Source organism: Microcebus murinus, chromosome 14 (genome assembly GCF_040939455.1).
Source record: "Microcebus murinus isolate Inina chromosome 14, M.murinus_Inina_mat1.0, whole genome shotgun sequence".
NCBI classification, from domain to species: domain Eukaryota; kingdom Metazoa; phylum Chordata; class Mammalia; order Primates; family Cheirogaleidae; genus Microcebus; species Microcebus murinus.
This window is the reverse complement of record NC_134117.1, coordinates 64,396,048-64,421,166: the sequence shown is the minus strand read 5'-3', so window position 1 is coordinate 64,421,166 and position 25,119 is coordinate 64,396,048. Positions and strand designations below refer to the sequence as shown.

Below are 25,119 nucleotides of genomic sequence, written 5' to 3'. Positions count from 1 at the left end.
TATAAAGAGTAATTTGAATTATAGACCCCTGGAGATTAGAGGGGGCTTTCCCTCTGTCTGCATAAACCAGATTGACCGACCAAAAGATCAAAGGGGGAATCGACTTCCCTTCCTCTCCCTGTTATTGCAATGTATTGCAGGAAAGAAGATCAAAAATGCAACCAAATCAGACCCCAATCATTTGAAACATAATACCTGTTTCTCTGGTTAATTAATTTGCAAAGAAAATCATTCACAAGCTGATCTGTCTCCCCCATCCATTTGTCCTCCTCAACAACCATCTAGCCCCTAAGCAGAATTAGCTATACTCCCCATAAAAGGTATGTATGAAAATATCTGAACTTCATTAGGATATTGAGTAATCACTCTGTGATTTCTCCCCATGCACATGGAATATAAACCCTTCTTTTATGCATCTGCCTTAATTGTGAGTTGATCTTTCAGGGAACTTTTGGGGGAAAGGGCAAGTCTCCCCTCACCCCTACATTGACACATGTGGAATCTCCCCAGAGGTGGCTTTTCCAATCAGCCTTGTCTAAAATATCTCCTTCACTTCCATCCCTACTCCCTATTGCCTTAGGTTTTTCAATCACAAGCTGAAACTCTATTATGTAATTGTTTGCTTATTCATTGTCTGCCTCCCCCCCAGAATTCTAGCCCCATGAAAGGAAGGCTCTTGTCTGTTGTGTTTGCCACTGTATCTACTACAGCTCTTAGACCTTGATCTCTCACCCTTGGGAAGCACCCAACTAGATGCCTCTGAAAGAGAGGGAGCGAGGGAAGAAGAAGATACATGAACATGTTTTACATATGGGGGACAAACATGTGAAGAACTATCACTCATACTGTCTACCCAATCACTCTGCACAGGAAAAACTTGGTCGTCATGGGTTTTGAAGAAGAGGCCATTGAGTGCACAGGGGAAAGCCAGCGCCTGCCCTTTCTCACCACACTGGGAACACCATGGTTGGTTGGCAGCAGAGAAGAAGTTTGTCTCATGTCACGTGGGCTCTAATATTTGATGACTGTCTCCCTGACTCTCTGTCCTCCCCACCGTCAGTCAGACTTCACATTATCAAAGAGCATGAAGACACATTTCAAGTTTGCTTCTGGGAAGTAATAATTAATGTCATTTCATTAATGGCAAATAGAATTCTATGAACCAGCTCAGTACCCCATATGATTTTAAGGGATTTTTTAAATGCCCCCAAATCCATTCTTGGCTTCTAGAATGTTAAAATCGTCTATAGCTCTTCAGCTTGCCAGAGGGCAGCAATTTTCATGGATGGTTTGATTCTGGGAACCATCTGTCAAGTATTAAATAATGAACAAAAGATGCATTAGCTTGCAGCGTTGGACAGTGACAGACAAGAACATTACCATTTGCCCCTGAGTGCAAGGGGAATTAGAGAGAAATTGTTACAGCAACTTGGTGCTGTTGAGCAAATATGTCTAATCTCTGGAAAATAGGAGGCCTTGGGGGAGAACATAAAAATATTGTTCTGCTGCTTATCACCTCCTCCACAACACTTAGTTGCAATGCAGAGGAGCAGAGCAGAAATCCCCTTTAATCAAACCAAAGAGCATGCCAAAGATTAAAAAACAAATCCTTTCAAAGAAAACACCGTAAAACAATGTACTAATTAGGGTTGTAAGGATAGAAAACAAAGTCATTACTTTGCAAGGAATATTGAAATGGGTTCCCTAAATTGGACTGGTGAAAATTATATATAATATATCTTCTGAATATAAAAGTAAAACATGACTATTATAAAAAAAGTAACATGTTGAAAACTCTGTAAAATTCTCATCTCACCACGCAGAAATAACAATTGTTAATAGTTTAATGTTTCCTTCCAATAGCTTACTTTGAGGACAATTTCTAAAGTAATCAATATTCCCTTAAAGCGTGAGATTTAATATTAATAATTCAATACTATTACATCCTACTGTTGTATCATAATTTGATTAGGCATTTATCTATAGCTGCATTTCTAAGTATCTTTCAGTTGCTCTTGTTAGGTTTGTTTTACCCACATATGTATAGATACAAATAGGGTAAAGATGGGAAGGAACACATGATATATAAGTAAATTACTTATGTTATAAAACTATAATTCAGTTTATCTTACATCCTTAATTCAGTGCAATACTGGGAACAATATCTACAAATATTTAAACTTTACTGACACCCCGAGGTAAGTGGAGGGTAAAACAATGTGCCGAATGAATGAGTCAGGTACTAGGCACTATTGTATGAGTTTACCTCTTTCAGATCTTTGCCCCCACTGGAAACAAAGACTTGAAAGAAACCCTATCAAGTGCCTCTAACAACTCACACTTCATTGAAATAGAAATGAAAACCTTGGGTCCATCATACCAGAGTAAAGAGGAATCCCATAAAAGAAGAGCACCCAAGTCTCCAGTGGAGGGGCCAGAAGAAAAAAAAAGTAACTGTAAAAAAAAAAAAAAAAAAAAAAACTATAAAAAAAAAAAAAGTAAAAGTAACTATTTAAGGACAGGGATTTAATAAGTTTTCATCATTATATAAAATATGTTTTATTTAACTCTTTGACTATTTTATTTTTTCTATTGTAAATGAAGATTTAGTAAATATCTTTATACATAAATCTCTATTACTTTTCTGTGTATAACTTCTGTTATAAAGCATTTCAACCATAAAGATAATACTCATATATACACTGTCATTTATTTTTTGTGTGTTTGTGTGTGTGCACGTGCAGATAATTTTCTAGTGCATGACATTTGCTCATATTTCCACAAATACACGGTCCTCACCAAAGTATCAAATTTTGTAACTTTGTTAATTGTTACATCCTCAACATCTAGAACACTACTTAGCACATTAGACATGTAATTAATGTTTACTGAAATAGCAAATTAACTAATTGATATTTAGGTGTTTATTGTTTTTTGATTTTTAAGAGCTCATTTAAGATAATAAACTCTTGTCATAGATGTTGTAAGCATTAGTCTACATTCATCATATACTTTCTATTATTAAAATATCAATTTTAAATTTTACTCCTATCAATCTAATTTATTTTTGGTTTTTCTCTTAGCTTCCACTCCTAGTTCTATTTTGCCCAGTTCTATTTTTTTCTAGGTCTTTTATGGTTTTGTTTAATTATTTTATGGTTTTATTTAACTCTTTAGTCCATTGATATTTTATTATAATATATGGTATGAGGTAGGGACCTAAATTTTCTTTTTTAAGATAATGAAGACTCTACTAACTTTTTTTGAATAAAATGAACTTAATTTAAAATGCCTTTAATTTCTATTAAATTTTTAAATTCATGAATGTGTTTCTGGGCTTTTGGTTATGTTCCATTTCTCTTTATACTTGCAACAACACAATAAGGTTTAATAATTACAGCATAATAATATCTTTGATTATATATTAAATTGTTCCTCATTCTCTCCACATAGTCTCATTTTTGAAAATGGTTTTGACTATTCTTATAAATGTATTCTCCAAAATGCTACTGGTATGTCTTTTGTTCAATTGCATTATACACATGAATGAAATTGAAGACTCTTGACAAGTTTAAAATATGGAGGTTTCCCATTAAGAGAAAAATTATAATTTATTTAAGTATTTGTTAACGTTTCTCTTCTTTGATACTTTCCTTAGGTTTATTTCAAGGTGATGTATATTTATGTTAGTATTGCAAATTGGATCTTATTTGGCTTATATTTTCTAGTTGTTTATTCTATTTTTTTCTATAGGCTTATCTCTGAAATCACTTAGAGTATCATTATGCTGACTTCTGAATTTTCTTTTGGATGATGGTGATTCTACCTTTGCGACATTTATATCAATTTTCTTTTCTTATTCCTCTCGCACTGCTAACTCTTGCTCATCTATGTTAACATGGTTAATGACATCAACAGTGGAAAAGTGGCCTTGTTCTTCACGCTGATAGAAATAAGTGTAATGTTTAGCTGCCAGGCCCCATGCTGGCCATTGACTTTGTGTTGTTAAAGAAGTAGATTTTTTCCCACTCATTAACCAAATGCTGTGTTCTGGAATGGAAATTAAATCATATTTAATGTTTGCTATTTATGTAGATAAATCATGTCACTAAATGCACTAATATTAAAGTGTCTTCACATTACTAAAATAAACCTATGTTGTCATGGCTATTTCTTTTTTATTATGACTATAATTCATTTGTAAGTATTTTGTTTAGATTTTATGCATACGTATTTACAAGTGACATTGGACAATAGCAATTTTCTAAAAGAAGGTTCTGTCACACATTAATATAATGAAATACTAAATGTTCTTAGGGAGCTAAAAAGGTTTTGTGATCCAAATATTTCTGGGAATGGTCTGATGTCTAAAGGGAGAAACTGGTTGACTTCCCTCTTCCTCGCTCACCTTCCTTCCTACTTGCTGACTATGGTATCTGGTGCCAGATTAGACTCTGGTGGTGAGGAAATGAGCGGGTATGGATTCCATCCTTTGAATGAGGCAGTCACACGCGCACTTGAGCTTTCTCTTGCGGAGCGCTCCACTGGAGCTGTCGGAGAACCTCCACCTGGGGACCTGTCTGTGCATCTCACCTGCCACAGCTGATGCTCTGCCGCTGATACATCCCCAGCATCCTGGTTTTGACCCCACTTCAGTCCTGGGCCATCACATAGATGCTCTGTTGCAGTCACATGGTTCCTCCAGGTAGCCCTTCTTGCCTCAGGTGGTCACAGAGGTAGGCGACACAAGTCCTTTCCCTGAGACCAGCACATACACCCCTCAAACACACACACACACACACACACACACACACACAATGTCTCCATGTCTGTCAATGGCTAGGCAAGCTCTAGCCAGACTTTTGGTCTTTATTTTCTTCAGGCTCAAACTTCACGAGAGACAGATACCATGGACCTACTGAGGGTTCTTTGAATGGCCTTGCACTTGGCTTGATGTGAGGGGAAAGCATCTTTGCTTCATCTGAAAAATGGAACAACACAGAATTCTGACAATTCTCTCAAATAGAATGATCTCTCCTTTCAAATCTTTCGTTTTTATAGACAGGATGTATGTAACTGCTGAACTGGGAGAATGGCTTTAATAACTTTTAGCATGTCCTTCTGAGGTGACTGAAAGCTTGCTCTAGGAAGTGGAAGCACGAAGGTCCTATTATATTTCTCTCAACCTTTAGACTTCAGTCAAAATTTGGAGAGAAAGAGTATCATTTATTAACTCCTACCTATGTATGTGTCTATATGTGTGTGTATTAGAATGATATATCTTATGTCTACATATTAATATATATTAATTGTATGATATATATTTATATTGATATACAGAGAGTCCCCAACTTACAGTGGTTCAGCTTAGAAATTTTTGACTTTACAATGGTGCAAAAGCAATACACACTCAGTAGAAACCATACTACAAAAATATCCATATGACCATTCTGTTTTTCACTTTCAGTACAGTATTCAATAAATTACATGAAATAATCAATACCTTATTATAAAGTAGGCTTGTGTTACATGATTTTGCCTGATTTTGCCATGATTTGTAGGCTAATATAAGTGTTCTGAGAACATTTACAGTGGGTTGGGCTAAGCTCTGATGTGCAATAGGATAGGTGTAGTAAAAGCATTTTCAACTTACATACACTATTTTCAACTTACATTGGGGGTTACTCAATTGTAAGTTGAAGTACATCTGTATATGATTATATATACCATATATGTATGCATACATATACATATATAATATTTTATATACAAAACAAGACTTAGAAACTCATTGTAAGTAATTAATTCATGAAAGGGAAGATTATTTTTCTATTAATTCTCTCATAAATATTTCTGTAACTCAAATTTTCTGTTTTTACATAATTTTGGTATATTTTATTCTCCAAAAAGTCATACATTTCATTGAGATTTTCATAGTAATGAGGCAAAGACTTATTTATGCTATGAACAATATTTTTGAAAATATTTCCATACTTATGATTTATAAACTTTGCTTCATGTGTTTTATTTTTCATTTTAAAATTACTGTCTTTCTAAATTTGCATTTGTTGTATTTTCAAAGAATTGTTAATTCCACTATTTTTCTTATTCCAAATATGTAGTTTTCAGCCTTTATTTTTATTATATAATTTATCTTATTTTTAAAAGTAGATAATATTATTCATATTTTCTGACTATCTCAATTCAATTTTTAGTTTAACACTTCTTTATCTTCTTTACTGTTTTATTCACATATATTGTATCATATATTCTAGATACAGCTTTGGCTGGTTTTAAACATTTTTTTATGTCTTGCTTTTTATTTTCTAAATTTCTTTTAACTGAAACTTTTATTTTCTCTTTGACACCTATTGTTTAGTAGACTGCAATTATTTTTATTTTTTTTTAAAAAAAATTTAAAAGTTATTCTTTATTTTTCCATAATTTTAAAATTTTGAGATATGCCTTAGGGCAGAAGAGGAAGAAATTAAATAGCTTCCTATTTTTTAATGTCAATACTACTGGGGCATAATTTTACATTGACAATTTTTTTTTTACTAATTCTGTCAGATTTCAGTTCTGCTTTCTTTTTAATTCTTCTTTTTTTAAAGAAAAATTTCCTTGACTTTCTTCTTGTATAATGTGTTCTCTCTTTTACTGTAAGACATTGCCCTTAGCCTTTTGGCTTATAACTGAATATACATTTTCTTATCATTTTTATAGAATAGCAGATAATTTCTAAGGTGCAATACTGGAACAAACCTCATTATGAAAGGAGTCACTAGCTCTGTATATGGAAAGTGATATGTTTGGCCTTGTTTATTCCTACAAATGGCTTCATTGTGTTCCCTCTGACATACTTTATAATCTCTATGCCTTGTCTGTGCAGAAATTTGAGAAAGGCGAGCACGAAAGAGGCCAAATGAATCTTCAATTTTTCTATTAACTACATGCTTGCACACAAAATCCTTCTTTCTGATCTTAGACTTGAGAAACAACTGCTATAGGTTTATAAGCATGTTTTAGTCATCTGACAACTTGAAGTGATGGGCAGGGAAGTGCAGCCACACCCAGCATTGGTTCTTGTTGGGCTGTTGAAGCAGATGATCTGAGGACAACCAGTTTGTACTCATTTTTTCCACAATGGAAGCAGTGGACATAGTGACTGCTTTGGGTGTGGTCCTTTTGGACTCCTTCCTGGGACTGCCACCTGCCACATTTGAAATAAGAAACAGTGATGTTGCTAACTACTTGATCACTGTATTTTGCATGTCAGTATTTCAAATATCCCACATAATTGGGTACATCTAGTCCTCTTTATTATTTCTATTTCCCTCATTTCTAGCACATGTTATAGCCAATCTATGGGTGTGGTGAATTAGAGTCAGGATCATTCTCACTTAGTCCTGAAGATTCTAACCTGTCTTGGATATTTGAACTATTACTATCAAAAATTCACAAGAAAGAAAATGATAAAGATGAGAAGATAAAGGGGTTAAAAGCCAGTTTCTATGATTTTTTTTTAATCTTTATGTTAGGCAGGTTTCCTAACTTCTCTGTTCTTTAGTTTCATTATCTTTACAATGAGGATGATGTGAATACCTACTTCATAGGGTTAGTATGAAGACTAAGTTAGTTCATGTGTGTAAAACATCTGATGCCATGAATATTCTCAGTTCTTTATAATGGTTTGCGTATATGTTAATGTCACTTCTCCCAAGTTCCAAAGATGATGATGGCATTTAAAAAATCTCCTTCTTCTCCATCTCCTCCTTTTTCCCATCCTCTTCCTTCTTCTATTACTTCTAGTACCGATTGGGAGGTGTGGATTTAGACAATTGTGTGGTCATTTCTCTAGGACTTTTTTTTTTTTTTAAATCAATCTGCATATATTAGCAGAATATTATGATTTGGCCACCAAAATCCTCAAGGAAAATGCTCCAAAAACCAAAATTAATACTGTGGGAGAACCTAATATCTTTGTCTATCTATACATGGCAATATGCTTACATCAAGAAAACATTAATGCATATATGTATACATATATTATTAAATATTGTCAAAAGTCAAACAGAGTAAACATTTAAAATCAATTGAATAATGTATCATATAATAAATATTTTAAAAGCCTTTTGAAAATATGAATGTGCTTTATGTTTTATGCATATAATGGCTTGTGTAGCCACTAAACATATGTGTAAGGATACTTTACTAATAAAGAACATTATCACAGACCATATGTAAAGTTAATAAAGTGGGATAAAATGTTTTGAATACATACTAGATGACCCCAATTTTGTAAAGGACATATAGTGTGTGTGTGTGTGTGTGTGTAGGGGGGGTGGATGTGTATATATATATTTTCAATAAAAAAGGATTGGAAGGAAATGTGCTCAAATATTAACAGTGATTATCTCTTAATTATTTTTTCTCTTCACATGTTTTATATGCAAAAATGTAATATTTTTCTAATTGGAAAATAAAAGTAAGCCTCATCAAAATTATGCATTTCTGATCATGCCAAATCAATTATAGTTTAGACACAACATATCATATTGTTATGCAAAGTAAATTAAAAAACAAACAAAAAGCTCAATGGATGTTAAAACTGTCTATATTAGCCAATCCAGAAAACAATTAATGCCTAAAACGAATTTTCAGAAGGTGATATTCATTGACCCAGCTATACCATTTCTTGCAATGTATAACCAGAAAATTATTCAAAGGAATTACTCTTAACTGTTGATATGTACAGATTTCTTTACAAAACTTATGCAATTTTTAGTTATAGACTTTTCCTTTTCACCAAAAAATATACATACTATCCTTTACACAAGCATTACTTACAATTTCAAATGTTTATAGACCCTGTAAAACTTGCTCACGGATCTGCAGTTTCCTTCCAAATGAAAGAAAAAGTAACACGTATTATAATATGAATTGCAGAATTACTTATGGTAATGAATGAATGGAAGCAATTTGAGTGTCAAATAATAATAGAATGTCTAAGTAAGAATTACTATAAAAACAAGCTAAAATTTATGTGCTCTTAAATGTTTATGAAGACTATATATTGCCATTGGACAGTATGGCATATTATTTTTTGAAATTACAATACAACATAGTTGGAAAATAATGCTGTAAAAATATGGACATATGTGGAAATAGGAGGAAAATATACAAGGACACAACTCATTAGGGTCTTGGCGTAGGTGAATTAATGGCTGATTTAAAAAATTTTTTTAACTTTCAGTAACATTAATTTTAAAATAATAAGATAAAAAAAGTAAATGATTAGTTAAATCTAACTATCTCTTTTGGAAATGTTCATGACATCAAGTTCCTGTCTCTTCTTCATCAAAGAAAAGGCTCATAGGAATCTTACTCATCTTATTTTTTTTAAGTTGGAATCTGCTGGATAAGCTTCCTCTTTTTTTCTTAAACAAAAGAATCCCCCATTTCTCAAATGGTATGCTTTTCATCTATTTAGGCTATTTGGTTTTCATCTATTTAGGGTATTAGTCTTCCAAGGAAGACTGCAATTCCTCTTATCTGTGTCATACATTGAAATTTTAAAAATATATTTGCATCTGCCCCCATGTCTGATCCAATAGTTGCCTCTGTGTTTAGCTTAAAAGATGGGAGCAATCAGTGAAAATTTTCAGTGAGAAAATAAAAACAGGTTAAAATGTAATCATTTCCTTTTATAAATCTGTATTTTGTTATCTTAAACACAGATTTTTATAAATTTTGTGTCAAGTTAGAACATTTGGCAAAAGTAGACATTTTATTATATTTAAATGTTTGATCTTGATATCCATAATTAATGTCCAATAGGTAATTCTTTGAAACAAAATGAAGTATTGTTAATAGAAAAAAGCATCTAATTTACAGAGAAGAGATATGAAACAAAAAACGACTTTATTGAGCACAACCATTTGCCTAATATTCCCTTACATCATTTTTAGCCTAAGATTTTATTTCATTTTTAATAAGTTAATATTTTACTTAAAGCTTTTACACACATTGTTATTGGTTAATTTCTGTTTCATTGTTTAACGAATGATCATTTGATTTTATTTATTGTTTTGTTCTTTTACACACACGGATGATTGCATCTTTCTCTTACAAAATGGAAAACTCTGTTGTAAGAAGCAATTCCAAGAAGGTCGAAAAGTCTGTTAACAATATAAGGAAAATTACTTGGCCCTAGGGCACGTCTGTATGTGAGGAGATAGTGGCTAAAGTCATGAACCTTATTATCATTTACATTTTAAAGGTTCCCAGTTTATTCCTCTACAAACACAATTCAAATGAACAAAGCTATCTTTCTCTGCAAAATCACATTGGTCTGTCATTTCAGCTGACAATTCTCTGTTTAATAAAAGGGAAATGAGATAAGTGGTACCAGCAGCAAGAACACAACCTAAGGGAGTCTGTGTCCGGCTTCAGCAAAGGATACTGAGGAGGAGCAACTGGGAAGGGCAAGGATTCCTGTAGCGGGTGGAAACATACTTGATGATGCCAAGATGCAAATCAGTCATTAAATTCACATCTTAATTTTTAATAAGCAGTGTGATATCTCTGCCCCCAGACAAAATGCAGGCATAATGGACACAAACTTTACAAGGATGATGTGGGCCATACATCTAGCACATTTCCCATAGCCTTCATAGCCCCACAGGGCAGTGGACTCCATTTTGAAATGGTTTCTCCAAAGAAAATAAAGGAGATACAGGTATGTATACTCCTTTACACAATTTTTTTTTTTTAATCAGAGGCATGGGAGACTTTTCCCATATTTGTTTAAATGACAGTTGAAAATGTTCTCCTGACCATTTTACATGTATTCTTCTGTGGGTGATTTGCATTATTTATTTAAAAATATGGTCAAATGGATTAATAAAGTATATTAATTATTATTATTATTCTAGAGACAGAACCTCACTCTGTCACCTGGCTGGAGTGCAGTGGTGCAATCACAGCTCACTGCAACCTGGAACTCCTGGGTTCAAGTAATCTTTCCTGCCTCGGGGCCTCCTGAGTAGCTGGGACTACAGGCATGCACCACCACGTCTGGCTAATTGTGTTCGCTTGTTTTGGTTTTTTTTTTTTTTTTTTTAGTAGAAATAGGGTCTCACTATGTTGCCTCAAGCAATCCTCCTGCCTCAGCCTCCCAAGTGCCCCAAATTATAGGCATGGGTCATAGTGCCTGGCCTAAAGTGTATTAATTATTAAGAAACAGAGAATTCATTTATGATATACATTCAATGTGTACAATTGCATACTTGAAAAAATGAGGACCAGGGTATTTACCTCTAATTATCTTTAAAATATACACAGTGGCCACTGGTAAATGTGTAGTGATTTTTAAGGTGAGTTCTTAAATGTTCTATGATTTGTATGAGATTGAACAAATGTATCTATTTTGCAGACATTTATTGATAAAGACAGGAATCCAACGCAGCCTGTGAAGAATAAACCTTCGACAGTAACCACTACAATTTCTTGCTACGTGCATTTTCTGTGAAAGATCTAATCCAAAGTCTTTCATGTCATTGAGTTCAACATGCCATGTGTATTGTAGCTGTGTGTGTGTGTGTGTAATTTTTAAAGCCCTTAAATTTAAATTTATTTCATATTTCAGAAAGGACACCATCAATGTAGAGTGTAATAAGGTTGCATGAATGCTTTATCAGACCTCAAAATATACCAACAGTAAGTTCAAAAAAATGTTGGTTTTTTTCCTAATTCAATCTTATAAACTACTGACTGCATATCCTCCTCACAACTTTAAAAACACAACACAACTTAAATTTACTGTTTTTGATTCAAGTATTTTAATATTTCACATTGTTTTATTGTAGTCTAGAAATTCAGACTTTGGGATATTGACCAAGACAGATGATATATGGAAGTATTAGTGCTAGTTAGAATGCTTTCAGAAGAGCATATAGATATTGATTTGTCAAAAACAGCAATTATAACCAAAATTAAATAAGCAAGAAAACCCTGCAAATTTTTGTCAATTGTGCCCTCAAAAATAGGATTATTTTCAACCATGACATGAAAATGTCTCCAGAGAATTCATCCATTATTAGTCAGAGTTTATGTTAAAGATTGAGATGCAAATAATTATGAATATCAATAAAGATATTGTATTTTTGTATATCCAGTGAGAGTTGTGTCCTCTGCCTTTGTAAGAGAAGAACATCTTCAAGGTCTCGTGCCTTCTCTGGCCATCCCATTATTCCATCTTTAATAAATCATCACAATTTCTTTAAAAAATTGGGGGCAAATTTTGACCTTTGATTCTCAAGCTTTGAATTGGATATTTTCTTGGCCTTCCCTTCGTATTACCTGTACTAGGTAAACTTACATTCAAAACAACCACAAAAATAATTCTGCTTATTTCTCCATGGAAATTAAGTGTGGTATTATAAATATAAACCTGGTTCATAGACTGATAAAGAGGTTCCAGTGATTTTTGAGTCTCAGTGAGATAGAATTACAGCTGTTAACTTTATAAAGAGCTGTGTTGAAGTGATTGAATGACAAGTGACCAGGTAAAGTCTGAGTTAGGATGACTGGATAACAAGATTATCAATTTAGAAGGGAAATCAAAGATGAACTAGATCACCCACCTTATTTGACAGATGAGGTCATGAAGATATTCTTATGTAATATAGATATGTTAGAAGCGTTCACAAAGACAACTTTCAATATAAAGATTTTCTAATTCATTTCCAACACTAAGATAGTTTGCTATCACACAATGAATTCTTTCTCATAGGCAACAATACACGTGCAATCAATACAGGTATTTGTGACAAAAATTATGGAAGTCCTAGAAACCTGTTCTCTATTTTTACCAAGATTGTATCTGGTCACCCCTGCTATTATCTTTCACTGGGATATCCAACATTAGCACTTAGTAACCCCTTTCACTACACACACACACACACACACACACACACTGTTATTACTAGAGTTCAGTGGGTACTGGAAGTCAAAGGTACATCTTTAGGTACCTTGGGGAGAAATCACTGTTAAATTTGTAAAAAAAAAAAAAAATACATTGGAGACCAATACACACTATAGGGACAACAATCATTCACATACATCATTTAATTTTCATTTCTAAGAGATAATCTAGTAGAGAGTTTATTCTATGATCTTGTGGCTTTTCCAATCCAAGGCTATTTCTGCTTGACTAAGAAAGAGAAAGAACTCAAAATGCCTGTATGAACAAAATGTTACCAAGCTGGCTTGTCTCTAAATGCTTTGATTTCATTGGCATTCCATGAGGCAATCATTTTAATATTTGCCAAATTAAGCAAAAATAAAGCTACTAAAATAAACACACAAATGTAATAGATGTGTGTAGGAAGTTCACAGTAGAAAACAGATTAATATAAGAGAACAATGTGGATCCTAAGGAGTGATTTTTCTTCCTTTACCTTCACTATTTCTTTAAAAGGGAAAGAAAGAATGACAAAGGAAGAGATAAAGCTTATTTAAAGGCTTCATTTCCCAGGGCATATTGGGATGCATTTAAAATTGAGAACAGCCCAGAAACCTTGTGCTGGTTTTGCCTAGATGAGTACTGAATTTCTAAAGACGAGAGTACAAACACAGTATAGACATGCTATCAATTGAAAACACTGAATCTATACAATTGAATAATAATAAAAAAGTATTCTTTATATATAAAATGTCTCCCGGGTACCAAAAGGTCAAATAAAAATCCCACCCTCCTGCTATGTTCCTAAGTTTACTTTATACTTATTTGAGAAATGTCTCACAGCACTTGTCTCAGTGTGATATTTCTGGTTTGTAGGGCTGGAATCAGAAGGACCACCATTCCTCCCCCATCAACACGCACACGTATGCACACTCAGTCAGGGAATCATGGTTTTCTATAGCACCATGCTGCAGGACAGGTGTGGACGACTGCAGCACACGCAAACATATTCTGGTAGTGACCCGGCTACTGATGCCTTAGCCATGGGCACTGGAGGCCCCTCTCAAATTGTAGCTGTCATTGGATCCATGAGCCAGTGGGCATTCTCTCGAAGTCTGCTGGCCCTTCTGTTCTCTTTTTGGTAGGTCTGATATGTTATTATAATCAAAACAGATTAATTTGTGAAGTCCTATAAATAGCACTTTCCTCCTCCAGAGGACCTTGCTATTGCTACTTAGAAGAATGTAAATTATGAAGGTGTGATAAATTTACAAATATTTAGTCCTTAACCCCTAACAAGGTAGATATCAGACCAGAGTGTAAAAACATACAGCACTTAATGTACATAGGGAATTCAGGGAGAAAATTTTGATGTTCATTTTCCAACATCATTTCTATTTTTTCTTCTTACCATTAGATTGGTCACATATTTTGAACAACAGCATTCTACAGTAGTCACTGGCAAATTAGAAATAACATATGCTTTATAAAAAAAAACAACACACACCAGAACATGATTTAAAGTAAAAAATAATGGTAGCAATCATTTGCCAGTAAATAATGAATGTGTAGTCTATTTAATTACATATTTCCAAATATGTATTCACATAATAAAGACAAGAAAAATAAAGCAAAATCAAAGATGGTTTGTAGAAATAAGCACTTCCCTACAGGCACATGAGCTTGAAGGACAAAGTACTGATGGCTCTGGGTGTTGTCTTAGATTAACTTTGAATGTCTTGATGCCTTCAGCACTAGTCAGCTAGTACCCAAAGAGGTGCATTTGGAGTCTGGACACTTCACATGAGAGCATCATATTTCAAAAGGAGACAAATGACCGCTGAAAATAATCATTAATATTTGCTCTTTACGGAGGACTTTGTCTTGACTATCAATTAAGGATGTAACTGTATCTCTAAACTTATTTAAGACTGCCAGTGGATGTACCTGATATTCATGCTTTTTAGAATACATTGTGGGGGTGGGGGGGGTTAACAATCACATAATATATGGTTGTACTTCATTTCTTCTTAAATCAAGGGTTAGTTAGATCAAGACTCAAGTTTCATTGACAATCTTAATGTTTTCAGTGTAAAATAATATACAAAAATAACTGCAGTGAGTCACAGAGCATATATCCTCCTATTAGTGAATTCTCAATAGATCCTTTAGATAAGCAACAGCTAACATCTTAGTATAAAAATCAAAAACAAAGTTGACTTCAACAGACTAGTGAAGGCTTCTAGTTGTTTGGCAATTGTGATAAATTTCAACACAGTAATACACTGGATACTCAACTAATGGGGCTCTTATACACCTGTCAATTAAGATCATATTTCTAGAATTTTCCCAAAGATAAAATATTTTTAAATAAGAACATAGAGGATCTAGACACTAAAAAATTTTAAATAACTTTTTAAAATTCAAACAATATGACCTCCATATTAAGAACAAGACAGAACCATAATGGGACAACTAATAAATGTCATACAACTTTTTGTTATTTCTACCAACGTGTTTTCAACATTTGAGACCTTGAATTTCTATTAAGCAATTCTGATAAACACATAATGTTCTTTCTTTACCTTGGATGGCATTATGTCTATTATGAACAAATGTTCTCAAAGAGCAATGTTCAATGTATTTGCAACATAGACAACTTAACCTGAAATAAAAACTGTACATATTCACTGCCTGATTCAGAAATAGTTACATTCCCTTTCCATGGAATGTGAGTCTTCCACAAAGAAATTTAAACCAAAGTTTCCCCAAACTGCAGTAAAAGAAATCTTTTATATACTTTCAAATACTGTGCCTTTTTATTTAAAACAGTGTAAACATAACAACTCAACACCACCAATAATTGGAAGAAGACTGGGTATGTGAACACTAATTTCCTTGGATGCCCATGAAAGTGAGGGTAAATAAACAGACAGATCTTCAGGAGAGGTTTCAGTTCACCTTAGCAGTGGTAAAAATATTGCTTTATTCCAAATGAACATACAACACAATTTACTGTTCTTTGGGGGGCTTCTTGTGAACTGAATAGTCTGGGCTTTGTGGTTTCAACAATTTATTCTCCCCATATTAACTACAGAAGCCGATGCCTTGGTCCACAAGTGGTAGACTTGCTATAAAATAAATAGTAATGAGGATGATGAGAAAGCAAATGGCAACTGTCAATTTGTTAATTGCCTTGTGTAAATAATTTAAATAGGTATGACTCAAAGCAAACACACATCCTCAATTAACTTGCCTTGTGATGCTGATCTCATTAATGAGCCAATAGTTATTCCTCTCAAAAGTACTCACATCAGAAAATGGTCTAGACATTATCAAGAGTTTTAGAGGACCCCACCATGCAAGTGACCTTGATTTAAGAACTTATTGAACTTTATACGTAATGGAAAAATTTTAAGTGAACAGATCTAAGAGGGAATTTCTTTTCTGAATACTATTAGTAGATTCCCTGATGTTTCAGAACAAATTTTAGCAAGCTTAATACGCACACACATGCACACACACGCACAATGAACACATGTGCACACAGCATATGTGCTCGAGTGAGCAGGCCCACACACACGCACACTCGCACACGCACGTGCACATGGGCACACACAAACTGAGAAAGGCTCCATCAGAGCCTCTGAACAATCTCGAGGAAAAACATTTCCATTAGCATGATTTTAGTGACACGACACTGTGATTTTTTTGTCTCTTTTTTCTGTAATAATTTCATACCTCCCTCTGAGATTCTGTGCTTTCAAATTTCAGAGGAAGATGGCACACAAGAATAGTTAAGATTGCCCCCCGATCACCCCCTCTATCTCCTGTCCCCCTTCCTGTTTCAGAGTCTTTGTGCCATTCTTCGAAAATCAAATGGAAAACACTACATTTGCTGACATGACGTAACCTGTGATGAGGCTATTGGGTGAATAGAAATTTAGGGGCTGGGATTGGCAAGCCGAATGGCAAGGGCCACTTGCTCACTGGCGCATCCACCCTCCAGATACAGCTCTTGTCTTTGAAACCAGGTAACTGCCAGTGCTTTGTGATGAAGACACTGGCATTGTGGGACCAAGGTTCAGAATCGCCCACATCTAAGAGCCAAAGAGGGCAGTGTTGGGACTAACTGAAATTGGATTCAGAATTCTACCCAAAAGCTTCAGTGGTGAGCTTTATCCCTCCTGAAACGTTTCTTTCCCTTTAAAAAAATATTTTGTTAAAAAACACTATGATATGAGGGCGATAGACTATTTGGTTTCTTCTAAGTAGATGCTCTTAAATTAATGCATATAAATAATTTGTATTTAATTTCCTTTCTTTCCTGTTGAGCAAAGCATAGAATGCACAGATTCCTACATGTCAAGTCACTTGGTCAGTGCAGAGTCTCTTTGTATTTCATTTCTTAAGACAAATTGTGCCTCTCGTTCTGATTTGGCCGTGGGACTCAGGGGGAGAAAGGCTGTGTTTTCACTCGCACTGTCCTCGGTTTCTACGCTGGCCAGTTCGTAGTCTTCTGACCTCCTGGCATCAGTCAGAATTCGGATCTGCTCCTGGACAGTTTCTAGCAATATTTTCACTTCTTGTTGTTCTGCTATAAGACAATCGCTGACTGGGATACTCACGTTGACAATGTCAGCAGAGTAGGTGTTTTTGCACCATTTGATGCTTTTGACTTCAGAAATCCCTGGCATTTGCATGCAGGTTTCCTCTAGACCCACTGAAGGGATGATGGGCACAGAACTGGCCCTTGTGGATGAATATCCCACTAGGTCCTTTTGCTCCAGGCTATTAAAATAGGGGTTTGTCTCTCGTGAAGGCAGTTGCATATTTATTGATGCATTCTGTTGGGTTTTTAAACCATTAGATGAATACCTGAAAAAGAAACAAAATGTTACACATACTTTCTGCTGTGCTTTTGTGAGAGCAATATTCAATCCACAAAGCACTTTCCACATGCACCATCTCACTGAATTCTCACAGCAACCCCATGAGACGGATACTATGTTCCCAGTTAAACAAAGAAGTAAACTGAAGCTCAGATAGGTGAAGTGACTTGCCCAAGGTCACACAGAAAATAAGTGACAGACTGAGACTCAAACCCAGATCTTCTTACTTTAAGTCCAGGGGTCTTTCAACACACCACAGCTGTATAGGCAGGTGGGATATAGTCTTCCTGACCTCTATCCTAGAATACAAAGTAAATGGGGGTTGAGCAGGTAAGTGTGGCCCTTCCATAGTGACGCACAGGAAATCCATAATGGCATTACTCCACTCCATCAACTCAACCACCCCCTCAGCCCTGGGTTAGTCCAGTGGACTCGTGGCCAACTTAGTTGAAACCCAATATTAAGCATCGGGGGCCTACAGTCCTGAGATTTTGCTTCATGCTGATTTTAGGGGATCCAGATCCAATTCCCACTGGCACTCTGCTCTACAGAACACTCTTTGCCTGATTGCTGAGCCTCAAGATGGGAATGGCAGGTTGCGATTCCTTTGCCTGCCCAGGAATGAATATAAGGCTCCACGGGGCCTCTATCAGTCTAGTGGCTTTCCGTATACAGTTCTGGAAGCCCAGGAGGGCAGGCTGCATTGGCACATGGCACGGGCTTGTCAAGAACGCCAGTGTGCCAGCGCACGTAAGGGCAAGATGCCACAACCTGGCCAGGCTTCTTGCCTGAGCAGGGCTGGTAAATCTTCCTCTGAGCTTTCCAGTGACAGAAAGTGGGACCAATATACGGTAGAATCATAGAAATAGGTTTTTGGAACTTGACCAGTAGTTTTTGAATTCCATTTTCTCAGTTATTTTTCCTTTATTTAAACATTAAATTAAACATTAAAATGTCTACACAATTTAAATATATTAACCCACCACATAATGAATCTCATTTCCTTGACTTACATTATAATGTAACTAAAAATTGTGTTTATACATGTGGATAATAATTGCGATGAAGTGTGTTGCATACTAAATAGAAGTCTGCACTGGAAGGATATGATGGAAACATTTTAGAGGTCTGTCTTTCCATCAGACAGTGATCAATGATAAGGAACAGACTTAGCTCTTTGCAGTTCTACCCACTCTTACTGTGCCTGATACAGAGTTGGCAATCGATAAACTGATTGAATGAACACATGAACATAAAAACAAATCTTCAAGGTAAATGCTCCCTTTATATCCCAGTTAATATCCATTTTTAAAAATAATAACAACAGCGAACATCTGCATAGGGCTTTTAGAAATCATTTTGACCTCCAATTACCTTATTTTATTTTTAAAGACCTTGCAGTTTATTTATTATTATTGCTGTGCAATGGATGAGTAAACTAGACTAAGAAGCACCCAAATGACTTGCCCCAAATTACACATTTAGTAGGTGGCAGGGGAAGAATTGAAACCCAAATGGTCTTATTCTAGTTACTATCAAAGTCAGAGGCTGCTAATGAACAGATACCCTAAGGTGAACCAGGACACCTTTTGGGGGATATATAATATTTACTCAAACAAAGTGTACAGTCATGTATTTGGAAATTCCCTGGGGGCTCTTACTCCTTTCACTTCAGTGTTATATGACTGAAAATCTGAGCCTATAGGTTTTGATCATTGAATCAATTTCAACAAGAAGAAAGGGAACAAATTTCAGGCTCTTGTGTTTTGTCCTCAGCACTATCTTGCTAGCATCGTTAGTGTGTATGGAGATATAGAAAGTTTGCCTACCAGTTCAGAGGGATCAGAACCAAGAAATACGGCTCAGATAAAATCATATTTCACATGTATATAATTAGGGTGTATCAGTAGGTGGAATCGAATAACTTGAAATACGATGGTGATAGGTACAAATTCTTACATCAGGATCTAAACACTATTTGTAAAAATGTTGCATAAATGGATAAATACCTTAGAGGATGTTTTTAAAATGTAAATTCAAAAAGCCAACAACGTGGCATGGCTAAGACATTATCAAAGGCAATTCGTACCAAAGCTGGAGCATTCCTGTAATATGCCTGAGTGCGGAATTAAGGACTTAGATGAGAAAGTGGAATTGCAGTTGATGATTATGTGTCACTTCCCAAGCCTGGTATTTAACACATGGTTGGCAATAACTGAAATCTAAAATGTTACCGCGATATAAAGATGGGTTTTAAACAATGAGACCTCTCCAATATGTGATTTTGCTTTGAATCAAACATGATTTCAAGTCCCAACACCATTACACGCTCTGGAATATCAGACAAATGGCAGCCTCCCTTTACTTTTCCCATTCATTAAAATAATCCGCTAGTAATACTTACTTGATTACTCTCTGGGGAGGGGGATTTCTCTGAGGACTAATTGAAATAATGCCTCTGCGCTGTTCTGCCAGAAGCACAATAGTATCCTTACTTCCTCCCTAGAGTTGCTGTGAGTGTCTCAGAACTGGTATTCTAGTAGAAGCTTAAATGGGTGCTAAATTTCTAGATGTGATTTTTAGTTAAAAGACATTCAAAGTTCTGCAACCCGTTAGAGTCAATGATTCTTCCGTAAGTTGGAGCCATGAGCTTGCCATTCCAGTTCAGATTGCCTTTCCTCTCATCCCTCAACAAAGAAATCACAAATGCATTTTGCCTATAACTATGTGAGTCAAAGCATCCTTTCAAAAAAGAAAGATTCCAACAATTAATTAGTCACTTTGGTTTGGATCCTAGTAATTCATGGATCAAGCTAAGGAATGTCTGTTTCTCTAGAGGACTCCAAGACTCAGTTCCAGGGACATATGGCAGTGAATGGCTGGACAAATTGAAGGAATCCACTTTTCTCCCTGGAGCCATACAATTAAATATTCTGTTTACTAGCCATCAGCCATGAATGTGATTTTCTTCATATCCCTTTTTATGATTTAGTTGTTTACATAGTCAGAAAGGCCAGTATTCCATTTCAGCTCTTTTACATGGGACAGTATATGTCCTCATGAGCTAGCCTTCTAAACTCTACTATCCTTAGTGTATTCATCTGTAAAATTTTTAAATAGCTGAAGTGAAATATATAAAGTTATTAGCCAGGTGTGGTAGGTACTCAGTATATTTTCCATCCCTTCTACTTTTAAGATGTGAATCTAACTTTTGTGATTCCATTTCTTTCTGTCTAGCACATGAAAACGCTATTATGCTTTGTTGTGTCTGACATAAGCCAGGATCAAAGCTCTGTGGGCCATTATCAACGTTGTCACTGACCAGGGCTCTGACTGGGGAAAGGTTCCTCAAGAATCTCCTCTCTACCTCACTCCTTCTCCAGACTACAAGAAGATAGGTGCTGGGTTCAAGCTGGGCTGAAGTTCATGCCAAGAAGACAGGCGCCATACACAGGGAGCCTAACTGTGGCAGACAGGGTCCACATACTTGGTAAACAAGGAGCAGACGGCTGATGCCTCTTGCAAATTCATTCCCTCCCCCTCCAGGCTAGGGCCAGATTTGAAGAGGGCCTTTAGCTGTGAAATTCTATTACCTATCCCATTTCCAGTCCAGAGAGACAGTTAGTCTCCCGGGAGTGGAAAATAGCTGTTTTCAAAAACTGAGAATGAGATTGCTCCCTGAGATTCATTGTGCTGAGCACAGAGAGACTTATGCTTAGAGTCACCATTCATCAACATTAGGTCCACATCACACACTGGGAAATACCTGTGGCCACCCAGCTGGAGAGAATATTCCCAACCCAATGGTGACTGAGCCAAAACACATCCACTACCATGCAGACAATAAGTGTGAGTATCCCAGGAGTTTTCAAGCATTGCCTGAACATGCAATGAGAACTCTGAGGCCCTAAGATATATATGCATGTATGGCCTGAGCCTGGCACAGGCTCAGAGAATCCTTGCAGCCACAACACATGGAATGACAGCCATAACAGTGCCCCCCACAGAAGGAAGGCCACCAAGGGTGGGCTGTTCTGTGCACTCACAAAATCTGTGAAGTTGATTTCCCCTTACTACTCATTCTCCTCCTAACATTCACCCTGAGAATTTTATATATTCATATATAGAGAACACAGAGAGAGAGAAAGAGAGAGTGTGTGCCATACTTCTAAGAGGTATCATTAGTAATTTGTAAAGAAAAGTCAGTATGAAACATGATTAGTTATAATTTTAAGCTAAATAAGAGCCCCTTTTCCAGAGATAAGGCCAAGAGAAATGCAAACTGCTTCTTGACTTGAATTATACATTTTGGACAACTTGGCTGTTATGGTGAATTTGCAACTGTCACCCTAAATCTGTACTAAATGCCTTTTACAGTCCATTTGGAATTGCTTCAAAATTACAAAACCTAGCCACAGGCCATTTATTTCCTATCTTTTGGTCTTTCTAAAGAAATCTGTTGCTGAGCTTTGTTAGACAGGGCACTGCTCCATGTATCTCATGCCCAGAAAAGAGAGAGGTAAGGCTCTGTGCTAGACCTCCCATCTGTTTTGGTCTTTAGCCTGATACAGACAGTATGGAAAAATCACTCAGGCCAAAGCAGCATAGAGACCTGGCTCGGTGCATTCAGAGAGAGAAAAACTAGAGCAACAAGAACTTGGCTTGAGTGAGGAAACTGATTCCTGAAATTTCTGGAGTAAACCCTGTTTGCATTGCTCTTGAAATTAATGATAACATTATGACAATTACTGTGACAAAAAAAAAAAAAATACCAGTACTACTTCTCTGCTTTACTTTGTGAGAGGTAAAAGCTCTTTATACATACAACTTTGTAAAATCTGCCCAATAGTCCTCAGGGGGCTGGTATTATTTTGCTCAATTTATAGATGAGAAAACTTAAGCTCATGATAAAATTTTCTCAACCTTGCATGAGTAGTAATGGGCAGAAATAGGACTTGAACTCCTGGTTAAAGTAAGTTTAAGTACGAGCCGCCATGTTTGGTTGGGTGGCTTATGCCAAGCATGTGAATGAGGGCTTCTGTGCACCAGAAGAAGCACTGTGAGGAGCAGCAGCCGTGGTTGCCATGCCCACCCTTCCTCCCCAGTACTGGGATGTCATTCTCTCAACATTGACCTAAATTCCACACTCAAGCTCAGTGGACACAGACATTGTGTGTGTTATAGGTTATTGTTTAGGACATTTTCCACAATACTGATTAGAGAATTAAGTCATTCCATTTTTCTAACCTACAGATAAAGGAACACTTTAGTCCTCCTAAGAAACAGGTATTAGTATTATTTTTAAATCCAAAACAAATTCCCAGTTGTTTTAGCAATGATGTAATGACATATTTCCTAGATATCTACAATACATTTACTTTCTTCCTAGTGTTATATTTTTTTCACTATGACGTTTCCCTAGTGCCTATATCCACTATACCCATTCTTTTAAGTTGGTTCACCTTTTGTGGAATAAAGATGGTGGTAGGTACCAATAACCAATTAATAAGGAAATCAGTGAATAAAACCCCCAAAACTTTACAACTTAACTTAAAGCTACGGCATTAAAAACACCCTCCCTAAGCAATTCCATTGCTTTTAAGACCTACCCTTGGCAAGGTATCGTATCCTGGTCTGGGATCCTTGATTCTTCAAGTTGCTGATATGCTGGTCCCACGATTCCACCCAGCCTACTCCGGGGCGAGGGGGGTGTCCTCCTGAAGGCATTCCTGTGGAGCATTCCACTCCTTTGCCCTGGGCTACAGCAAGAGGAGAGACTCCTGCTGGCGTGGGGGAGGAAAAAAAGAGAGATCATAGCAATAGCCTCATGGGTGGCTGCCCAAACTTCACAACCCTGCATTAGCACCTCAGATCTCAGAGTTCAGGCCAGGGGCCAGCCATGGGTGTCATATATGTGCCGGGAGTGCAGCAGGAGTTACCCAATCCACTTTACTCTTGGAGACAGAGACAAAGAGAACTTCTTGTGTTTCTGGCTTTCCAGTTTAGAGCACAAAGGATGAGAATAATCCCAGCTTTCCAGAGATAAGAGGTGCGCTGAAGGAATTCTCCCACTCCAGACTCCCATCCACCCTGATTATCCAAGGCGCTGTAGCTGTCTCTAATAGAAATAAAAATGGCCTTCTTATTAGACACTGACAAGATAGAAACACAGGAAGCCCAGAAGGGATTTCTGGAGAAATTTTCACATGTTGGTGATAGAATAAACAAACCTTATTTTAATTGGCATTCTCTCCTTAACATATGTGTTAAATTCCCAGTTCACTGCCTCGGATTTTCATCAGTCTTGAGAAACTATTTTTCTTTTGAGTTTGCTTTTGATAAACATCTGATTATATATTTTATTTGACTCATACTTCCAAATTCTCAAATATTCATATGTTTATAGATGCTATCAAGGGCAGAAGGCATGAGTGGGTTCTATCACAGTCCTTAACAAAGTGAGAACTCCTACATCAATTATATACAAAAAAAGAACTAGGTGCTGTTAAAATTAACTGCCAACTTGATTCATTACCTATTCCACATCCATTCTCATCTCCACCCGACTCAATTTACCCTCCTGCAGACTGGTGACGGGCACTTTGTTCATGTGTAGACACATTCCATGAGATACTGGATTATGTGGTGAAACTGATTCTGCAGTGTTTAGATTCTCATTTAACTTTGAAAATATTTGTATAACACTATAGAAAAAGATTTTTAAAATCTTCCAAATTTCAATCAATCTTTTAAGTTCTCCCAAAGGAATTTTATCCATATCACTATATTATTTGGAGTCCTGTCACTTTTCTTTCATTAACATTTAAGTTATTTCCACTTAATAAACACAAAATAAAATGTTAGAAATATTATTAAAGGTCAGAGTTTGAGAATGTGACCTTTAAGTGCTAGTGGCCACTTTCCTGGTTTTGGCAATGTGACCGATCAAACTTTTATATTCCTTGGGTCAGTGTTAACTTCCTAGATTTGTACAAACATGAGATCATATCTGGCCACATTATTACATCCTCATTCATTATCATGGTGCCTGTTGCATGACTTGTCCCCAAATGCCTAACAACAGGGAAATCTAGTTAGGTCATTAAGTCCACAAGTATCAGGAGCTAATTTGTTTCCTTTTCTTCCTACTTCTATCTGCCATCCAAGGGCAATGGTGGAGACTACACGGTATGGAGACTTGGGCGCTAGAGTTCAGTGCATCTGGGTGTTTAAGTCTCAGGTCTGTGCAGTACCAGAAGCCTG

The 25,119-nt window shown here is 36.0% G+C and overlaps 1 protein-coding gene across 7 annotated transcripts in view; it reads right to left on the bottom strand.

Annotated features, from left to right (window-relative positions):
- Positions 1 to 2,575: 2,575 nt before the first annotated feature.
- NRG3 (neuregulin 3) overlaps positions 2,576 to 25,119 on the bottom strand; it is a 1,059,991-nt gene continuing 1,037,447 nt past the window's right edge. For 2 of the 7 annotated variants that reach the window (XM_012764720.3, XM_076010184.1), the window contains exons 8-10: positions 23,466 to 23,639; positions 18,084 to 18,155; positions 2,576 to 17,842 (exon numbers count right to left, since the gene is read on the bottom strand). In XM_012764720.3, the coding sequence (XP_012620174.1) occupies positions 17,335 to 17,842; positions 18,084 to 18,155; positions 23,466 to 23,639 (754 nt within the window). In that variant the 3' untranslated portion in view covers positions 2,576 to 17,334. The remainder of the gene's footprint in view (positions 17,843 to 18,083; positions 18,156 to 23,465; positions 23,640 to 25,119) is intronic. The other 5 variants (XM_012764724.3, XM_012764726.3, XM_076010185.1 and 2 more) reach the window with 3 other exon arrangements.